Below are 9,898 nucleotides of genomic sequence, written 5' to 3' on the forward strand. Positions count from 1 at the left end.
CAAATTACTTCACTGGTGATCTCTTTGTTACATAATGGTAAGTTAAAGTTTATTTTGTTTAACGACACCACTAGAACACATTGATTAAAGAATCCGCTCTTGTGAAATATTTTATTATTCTGAAAAACAGGAAACTTGCCACATTAATAGCAAGGGATCTTTTGTATGGAATGCACTTTCCAACAGACAGGACAGGACAGGGCAGGGCATACCACAGCCTTTGATATACCAATTGTGGGGTGCTGATTGGGACTAGACAAAACCTAATTGAGTCTGCTGATGTTTGATCTTATGAGGAGCACCTCGGGTCTACTGATGGAACTAATACTGCCCCTAAAGACAAATTAATTGACATGACATTTTACCAGTGATCCCCATTCTTTGAAGTTGAAATACATGTATCATATATCACCACCAGGACGGAACTCTACATTATGAAAGTAGGCCTACTAACTGACTTCATTATTGTACATCACATGTATATTAAAGGGACAGACCCTAGTTTCGGCACATGAAAATACACACAAGTTTAATTAATACACAAACAAGTAATACATTTGGATAAAGACATTTGAGTGAAACATGAGTATGTGACTTTGAAATGGTCAAATACTCTCTAAAAACAGACTGAAACTTGACTCCATAACTGTTACTTCTCAGACGTACGTGCGTTTTTAAAAATATGAGAAATGCATTTTGTGATATTAAAAATACCAGGATGACCAAAAACACTTCGAATGTACGGAAATGGATAATTTAAACAATAAAATGTAAGTAAAGTATGATTTCAGTTCTCAAAAACAACTCTAATAGTAAAAAATAAGTCTTAGTGTTTAAAAACTAGGGTATGTCCCTTTAAAAAGATTAAAGAATTTTATAAAAATTATTGAAGTTCTTCAGAATTTTCTTTTGAAAGTTGTACTATTTAACTTATAGCTTGTACTTTGACTATTTTAATAGGCCAATCAACTGAATGACTAGTTGCTAAACTGCATCTATATAAAATAGAGTTTTACAAACAGAAATATAGATCGTCTACTGTCCAGTTACCATTAAATTAAGGCTATAGAACTGTACATACATATGACATGTTCCAGTGTCATGACATTAATTATTAGCATTTTATTTTGTGTTTTGCACTTGTATTGAACTCATTCAACACAAAAATAGTTGCATTTTCACCAAAATGTGGTGTCTCAGACAATAACCATTAAAATTACCTTTTCTCTGTCGAATACAAATAATAGTTTAGGAGACGGTGATTAGACATTGGGCTATTCATCGATTACCTACTATACAAGGGTAAAGGGGCAGTGATAGATCCAGTCTAATTAAAATTAGCTCCACTATTACATGGTGAGACCAGTAGAGCTAATTTTAATAGATTGTGATAGATCCAGATAGAGTTTCCTTGGAGTGTACAGCACCCTCGCAAAGGTTGAAAGTGACCTAATAAACCCCCAGCATATAACAAATTAATCAATTTATTTCAAAATGTAACAAAATTATTGTAAAAAAAAATCAACTAAATTATTATTTATTATAAACAAATAACAGCAAAATTATTATTGTATACAAAAACCAACAAAAGAATTAATAGCAAAAAATAACAAAATGATTATTATAAACAAATCAACTTTTTTCTCTTGCTTGTTCAAGCATTTCTTGAGTACAAAAGTATATTTTATACATGTATAGTGATTGATATACATCAAGTATGAAATTAAACAAAAAGATCTAAAACAAAGCAAGACACTATTATTGAATGACAGTTAAAGACCGCTTGTAACATATAATATTATATTACATGTACATGCATTTACATATTTGGTTTTGAATCAGAATTTGTGGGGACAGGGGAAACTGACCTCACAACTCTGAAGATTATATATTGCCAAACCCACTAGCTCAAAAGGTTAATTAATATAGAACTGTTCTGACCTCATCCAGTTGATGGCATCTGTGACATCTGTGCTAACCTATTATAATGATGAATTGTATGGGATTTTCAGCTGTTGTTTTGTGTCAGTACTTCATTTGTCCACTGATTCAAAAGGATTTTTTTCAGTTTTCTCAGTTTTTGAAATCTCTTGATAGTAAGTCTCGTCAGTTGTCTGTGTGGAGATCTCATGGGCCACAGTTTGAACCACTGGGGTGGACGTCTCCACATACCGTCTCTCTTCCCGGGTGTGAATCTGCCCGTATTGGAACGTCTTCACAATGTACAGTAGACCCAGGGTAATCAGAAAAAATCCTATCAAGCAAAAATGCTAATAATAATAACAGTAAAGTGATGATGAAATAAAAAAGTCAATCAGAATTGGACATTTTCATAGTGACTGGGGTTACTTTTAAAACATTTCAACAACAGTCATACCGGTGTTAAACAGCCACTAAAGGGAGTATCAAAATGTGGCCTTTTATGCTAAATACAGGATAGTTTATACTAAATATAGGCCTTATCAGATAATTTGAGAGAATAAAAGCATGGTCTGTAAAAACAGATGCCTGTTAGAGCAAGTTTGACTATATTTTAAACACAGATATCAAAACAATTATGTTAGGTTTGTAGTAGATGACCACATCAATAAAATTCATCAATCTTATCAAAATGGTCTTTGGCATTACAAAAAATGGTCATGACATCTCAACTCTTGTCTTCCAACTGGCATCTAGATACAAAGGCGTCTATATTGCATAAAATAACAGCACAGTTAAAGGCATAGGTAAAGGTATGAAATCGGTTAAAATTTACTTTTAAACTTTTACTCACAAAACCTGTTCATGACACATAAAAGTGACATACATGGTAGGTAATTTAAAATTGTTAACAAAATTAATATGTTAGTTTTTAGATGTACATGTATAGAGTACTAATCATAGTACAGGGCTGTACCTAGCTGGGGGCAGTCCCCCCCCCCCCCCCCCACCAAAAAAAGAAAGAAATTAAATATACTGGTTATCTAGATTTCAAAATTTCCTAAGGGGCATACACCCCTACCCCCTAATTTTTTACGCCTTTCAATTTTGTTCATTCCAACAATTCATCTGACCTCCCCACTCCCCCTTGCCAAAAAAAATAAAATAATAATACTAAATTAATCAAATAATTCTAGCAACGTAGCTGCAGTATTTTTGCATATATGTTCTTTCCAGAGTACTAGTAGTTGCATGGGACTTGTATCATTAATGGCCTTCAGACATGACAAACAGTAAAACTAACGCAATAGCATTCGCGACCTGTTATAGTTAATTGTTATTATTTCCATCTACTTTCAATTTTATGAATAAGTAAGACCAACCACATATAAAAGTATGGAGGGGGAACAGATTTTACTGTCTTGTCAATGAAATTGCTAAAATATGTCTTCTAAGAGATTGTTTGAAATTGTAGATTTCACTGTCTTGCCAATGAAATACTAAAATATCTCTTGGATGGGTTAATTTATTCCTAAAGTTGTGCCAGTTTGCGGAGACAGTCAAAAGAATCTGGTTACTCACCACTAATAACTCCCAGAATAATCCTCATGCTTTCCAAAAAGACGGGGATAGACAGCGCGATGTACAATACGCCTTTCTTCCAGTTATCCAGCCATAGGAGAATCGTAAAACATCGGCAGCAGCAACCCGCCGTTCTAAACGGAATAAGAACCATGCATTTGGTTGGAGAAATTCTTAAAGAGTTACATGAGCTGGATCTGGAGTAATTGTTTTTTCAAACCCACTTTTATTTCTTTTTAAATAATAATGAAAAAATGTAGTAAGTCTCATTTGGTATATTTGCATAAGATTCCAGTTAAAAACGAAACCCAAAAGTAATTTAGATATAATCATAATGATTAATAAATCAATGTGCTCCAGTGGTGTCATTAAACAAAACAAACAGAGCTGTTTTTTCTCGTTTGTATCCTATTACTACAGTGCAAGCTTACTATATTTACCCACAGCATGCCGACTTTCCAACAATCCAAATTAACTCCAGAAAAACTAGAAGGATCCCAACAGCGCTGAAAAATAAACGATCGTGTAATTAAATAAAACTACAATACATGTTTTATCTGTCATTTTTATTGTGGGGTTGTTGTTTTTTGTCTTCTCACAGAAATGCATTTACAATTTATAAAATCTTACAACTTTCGCTGTTAGATACGCTTTGAAACAACCGTGTATAAGATAAATGTTATTTAACGGACTCTAGCTCTCTATGTAATTCTCCATTTGTAATTGCATTTCATTTGCATCATTGGAATAACAGAATATGTTTATTAAACATTATATTTATTCTCACTTTTGTTTTAATATGTTACTTTCCTGGCCTGGGGAGGAAACAAAACTGGTTTTGAACAAACCATACCGGTACTGTATGAAGAACAAGTTGGGGTGGATTTTTTTAGTATTTAAAAGTCATACGTTGCTTTAATTTTATTGGAAGCAACAACAAGTTGCATCAGCCAATACCATTCCAGTGGTATAAGGAAGAAGTCAAACTAATTTTGTTTTCATAAAATCATGTACGTATAAATAAGCTGGGGTTGATTTTGGGATTTGTGGAGGGGGAGGGGTGTTCTTGGTTGGTTGTTTTGGGGGTATTTTTGTGGGGGTTTGGTGCCAACTCAGTGTATCCAAAGATGAGGGATGTCCATCCTTTGTTAATTAAAGGGATCATTAAATATTATTCTATGTTCATAAAATATTGTGTATATGCTTAACTACTACTAATTAAACTTAAGTACCCCCCCCCCCCCCCCCCCATCCCAACATGCTTAGGCCTATGTCTGCTTCTGGACGTCCCCTTGGATCCGCCACTGCACTACCAAGGACGTCCTTACCGGACAACGAAAAAAACATGGCACAGTAATAGAGGAACTTGTCCTAGTAAACAAGAATTATGTGCATTTTTAAACTAAAAAGTTCACATATTTTGCATGGGATGCAACTGGGTCTCTTGCACCCTCCCCAACCCGTAAGTACGGCCTTGAAATTTACTAGGGTATGTACAGTATTCGTTTACTTACACTAAATACCATCCGACATAGGTTGCTCCCTTTTTGTCCTGTATCACTATAACAGCTGACGCCCATACCACTGAAGCAGAAAGAGAACTTATTTACAGAGCTTCAGTATTGAAAAACGTACTTTGTTATCGTTTGGTACCTATATATCACGTTTACAATGCAAATGTATCCTACCAAATTTTAAAAACAATTCACTGTTCTGAGCTCGTTGCCATTGTTAAAAGGCGTTTTAATGACTAACATTATATAGTAAATATTTTTTCTGAAACATTATCTGTGGTTGTAGAGCCTATATTAAATGTTTCTGGTCGTCCTAGTGTTTGTTCTAGGTCAAACTTCATTTTATTTCCTAATATTTGTTCGTATGTACGAAATAACTGAAATACCCAATCCAATTTGAGCTACTTACAAGCATTAGGAAGACCATAAACACATGGAATATTATATACAGACACTGGGACGTATTTTTTGTCGTTTTGTCGAAAGAAGATCATTATTATTATATTCTATGCAAACTGATTAACACTTGACCACTGTCATTTCGAAATGTCCAGTATATAATATTTGTAGAGGCACTTGTATGAAAGAATTTGATATTTATTGTCAAGTAATTACTTATCAATGTGAAAAGACCCCACATTCTGCTGATCAGGGTCACGTGTTTTAAGAAGCAAGTGCAAGGGGCATTGGCCGAGTCCTTCCCATGGAGTTTGTCGGTTTCCATCTGTGGAAACAAAACGAAATATATATCACCACAATAATAGATCAATAACAACACAAACGAGGACCGTTCAAAATAGCACTAACGGAGGGCGGAACTCAAGTCACTGATCTGACGCCATATAACCGTAAATAAAATGTGTTGAGTGCGTCGTTAAATAAAACACTTCTTGCTTTCTTTCAAGTCACTGACGTTAAAATGTGTGTGTGTATTCTGTAGGTATGTGCATGTGTGTACTATCTAGGTGTGTGTGTGTGTGTACTGTGCATGTGTGTATGTGTGCACTGATAGATGATTGTGTGTGTGCACTGATAGATGATTATGTGTGTATGTGTGTACTCTGTAGGTATGTACATGTGTGTACTATCTAGGTGTGTGTGTGTGTGTACTGTGCATGTGTGTGTGTGTGCACTGATAGATGATTGTGTGTGTGCACTGATAGATGATTATGTGTGTATGTGTGTACTCTGTAGGTATGTACATGTGTGTACTATCTAGGTGTGTGTGTGTGTGTGTGTGTGTGTGTGTGTGTGTGACTATATAATACACACACACATACTATAATTTTCTACTTCATATTGCCTGCATATTACATTATACTCACCTGATGAACATACGTATATCAGAGAATATATCTATTATTGCTTCTCGTGAACTCCGTGGAAGGAAAGGCGAACATGTTAACGTTTCCTTTAATAGCGCATTTAATGGTGACATATAGTATAATAATGTACTATTCGATTTTCATTATTATAATTGCAATATTCTATAGGCTGCAAAATTGTCACCCACATACTGCACACATGTACATGTACACACATAGATAAAATATATTGATTTAACAAAGGCATCTTGACCTTTTGTTGTGGACTAGACTTTTCACCTGTAACCAATCAGCACAAGTAAGGTGAAGGAAAAGGTAATTACATCATGGTGAAATTGGTTAAAGTAGGCAATATTATATTAAAAATTAAGCCACCAGAGAATTTATTGTACGACACATTACAATGTCTGTTATTTTACTTATGGTACGATACGTACACTGTCTACTACCGTAATGGTTTCGGAAAATATCGTTATTAGTGGGCAGATCTTCTTGAAGAAGGTTTTGAGTTATGGGGTCAGAAATATAAATAAATATTTATTTAAAAACCAAAAACAAACAAACGAACAATTTAGAGAGTTGGGATGTTGTAGTATATTCTTCCCCATAAGATTGTTCAAGTTTAGATGCATCTCTCCCCCACCCCATTTAAAACTGGCTTCCCTCATTTTAATGGGATGAATGCTTTGAATGTTGTGGATGTGAAAATTAAGATTTTTAACTAAAAGATGCACCTACCGTAATTGATGCGATTAGAATTCGGTTTACAAAAGGTCCGAAACTGTCCTCATGTTTAACAGATCCCGTGTCATTTTCCGATTGTTACAATTCACTTGACACTAAACAGACCCAGCAATAGTACGTATTTTGGGGTATATCAACACACACGAAAAGTGTAAATAGTGTATAAATGTAATCCAGGTAATTCTTGACACGGTGGTATGATCGAGATATGCAGAGTGTGATCAGTAGGCCTACTGTGATATTTTTAGAACTGTTCGCAAATAATAGATATATGCGATGTTATATCCAGATATGGCAACAGGTGTTTGGCATAAACGATGAAAGCATTGTGTATAATTCTATTTCGTTGCAAGACCGTAGCTAACGTTCATTGCGACCGGGGAGAAAAAAAGAAAGAAATGTTTTATTTAACGACGCACTCAACACATTGTATTTACGGTTATATGGCGTCAGACATATGGTTAAGGACCACACAGATATTGAGATGAAACCCGCAGTCGTCACTTCATGGGCTACTCTTTTCGATTAGCAGCAAGGGATCTTTTATATGCACCATCCCATAGACAGGATAACACATACCACGGCCTTTGATATACCAGTCGTGGTGCACTGGCTGGAGCGAGAAATAGCACAATGGGCCCACCGACGGGGATCGACCCGAGACCGACTGCGCATCAAGCGAACGCTTTACCACTGGGCTACGTCCCGCCCCTATCGGCTATTGGATGTCAAACATTTGGTAATTTTGACATTATAGTCTTAGGAAAACCCGCTACATTTCCCCATTAGTAGCAAGATATTTTTTTATATGCACTATCCCACATGCTGGATAGTACATACCACAGGTTTTGATATACGAATTGTGGTGCACTGGCTGGAACGAGAAATAGGTCGATGGGCCCACCGACTGGGATCGATCGTAAACCGACCGCACATAGGGTGAGCGCGATACAACTGAGAGAGAGAGAGAGAGAGAGAGAGAGAGAGAGAGAGAGAGAGAGAGAGAGAGAGAGAGAGAGAGAGATTTGGGGTTTTTGGGGGGTATTTGTATAGCTTTTAATAGTTCTGATGGACCGCAGGATTGATCCATCGGGGGTGGGGTGGGGGTGCGGTGGGGGATCAACTTAGTACAAACAGTGCTCTCCGACTGATATACTTAAAAACACAGGCCCGTGGAAAAGAACTTTTGACTAGCAGGATAATGCATCCAAATAATTATAGATTGTGTCAACTAAAGGCAGTAAACGCTTTGAGGCCTGTGGGGGTCGTAGATGCTGTTGTGTGTATTCTGGGTCATTTTAAAGGGACATTCCTGAGTTTGACACAATTTATCGACTAACAGAGACTTTTTAACGATTGTAATTACATATCAACTATATTTTTTGCATAAAATATTAGTGGCTGTTTATTAAACGTGTTTCTGATCGTTCTAATATTTGTACTAGGTTAAATTTCATTTTATTTCCTAAAATATATTGTTTTTTTCGTACGTACGAAATTATTTGAAGACAAAATCCAGTTTGGGCTTCTTACAAATACTAAGACGACTAGAAACACATTGAATATACAAACACTAATATTCTAAACAAGAATTTTTTTTAATATGTAAGTTTAATCTTAGAAATATTGTATTAGTCGGAAACATCTTACAATGCAGCAAACTCAGGGATATCCCTTTAAATTCAGGTGTTTTTGGATTTTGTTTTTTATTTTAATACCGAGTGGGTGACAGTGAGAAGGCATCTCCCACCCCATACATAGCTTGAAAAGTTAAACGTTTGTTTTATTTAACATCACTAAAGCTCATTGATTAATTCATCATCGTAATTTGGTAATTCTAACTCTTTAGAGGAAACCCTTACGTTTTCCCTCACTACCAGCAAAGTATATTTTATATGCACATTTTCACAGACAAGACAGCACATATCATGGCCTTTGCTGTACTGATTGGGACGGAGAAAACCCAGTGGGTCTGCCAATAGGGTTAGGTGGATTTCTTTTATGACGCAAACAAGTCATCAAAGCTCTGTATCGACAGAACTAGATTCTGGGTCGGCCGTGGTCTTTGAACTCAAAGCTGTTGGAAAATATGACGTACATGGGTATCGAGCAAGTCTCAACAAAATGTTTGAGCAAACTAAAAGGCTTAGATCGATTTTTGGTTCAAATTAGCTAGCGCTTAAAAAAAAGTCAGGTTGTCTCAGCATGGATTTTGTATATGGATTTGAAATTAAGTCCAACTATGCATTTTGAGCATCTTGTGAAGTGACACGTCATTAATTAGCCAGAATTGCGATAGTATTAAGTTCTAATTGTTGCTAATCACAGAGTGATATAATAAGTTAGCACGGCAACAAATCAAAATAATTTGGGGTTTTTTACGTCCGCTTTGTTAATCAATTCATCATGGCACAGCATTCCTTAATTTTCAAATGACGGCTTAGAATGTCTCTACATGTGGATTCTTTAAATTGACACCACACTTCATTGGCACTAGCTGATCTCAGTCGGAAACGACCGCAGCTTTAACATTAGCCCGAGTACTCTTGACTGTAAGAGAGCTAGACGTCCAAATTTCCGTCTAGCTCTCTTAAACCCCGGTCACACTATCAAGGATCGTCTGGCCGGATTCACGACGGATGAAAACCTCACGGATGACCCCGGATAGTGGTCTATCCGCGATCCCCTACGGATGCACCACGGTTTAACTACGGTTTTAGACGGATAAACCAAGGATTATTAAGGATAGGAGTTAGTTGACATTGGGGAGCGCTACGGGCCGCTACGGATCGGTAAAGTTTAGTACGGACCACT

At 36.2% G+C, this 9,898-nt stretch overlaps 1 protein-coding gene across 1 annotated transcript; it reads right to left on the minus strand.

Annotated features, from left to right (window-relative positions):
* Window positions 1-763: 763 nt before the first annotated feature.
* On the minus strand, window positions 764-7,332 carry LOC121371571. Its single transcript, XM_041497568.1, has 6 exons — window positions 7,079-7,332; window positions 5,631-5,739; window positions 5,016-5,085; window positions 3,942-4,007; window positions 3,502-3,635; window positions 764-2,254 (listed from the first exon to the last, which is right to left on the minus strand). The coding sequence occupies exons 2-6, from the start codon at window positions 5,737-5,739 to the stop codon at window positions 2,034-2,036; spliced, it is 600 nt and encodes a 199-aa protein (XP_041353502.1). The 5' UTR covers window positions 7,079-7,332; the 3' UTR covers window positions 764-2,033.
* Window positions 7,333-9,898: the final 2,566 nt, after the last annotated feature.

The sequence above is a fragment of the Gigantopelta aegis genome, chromosome 4, assembly GCF_016097555.1.
Source record: "Gigantopelta aegis isolate Gae_Host chromosome 4, Gae_host_genome, whole genome shotgun sequence".
In the NCBI taxonomy this organism is placed as follows: Eukaryota; Metazoa; Mollusca; class Gastropoda; order Neomphalida; family Peltospiridae; genus Gigantopelta; species Gigantopelta aegis.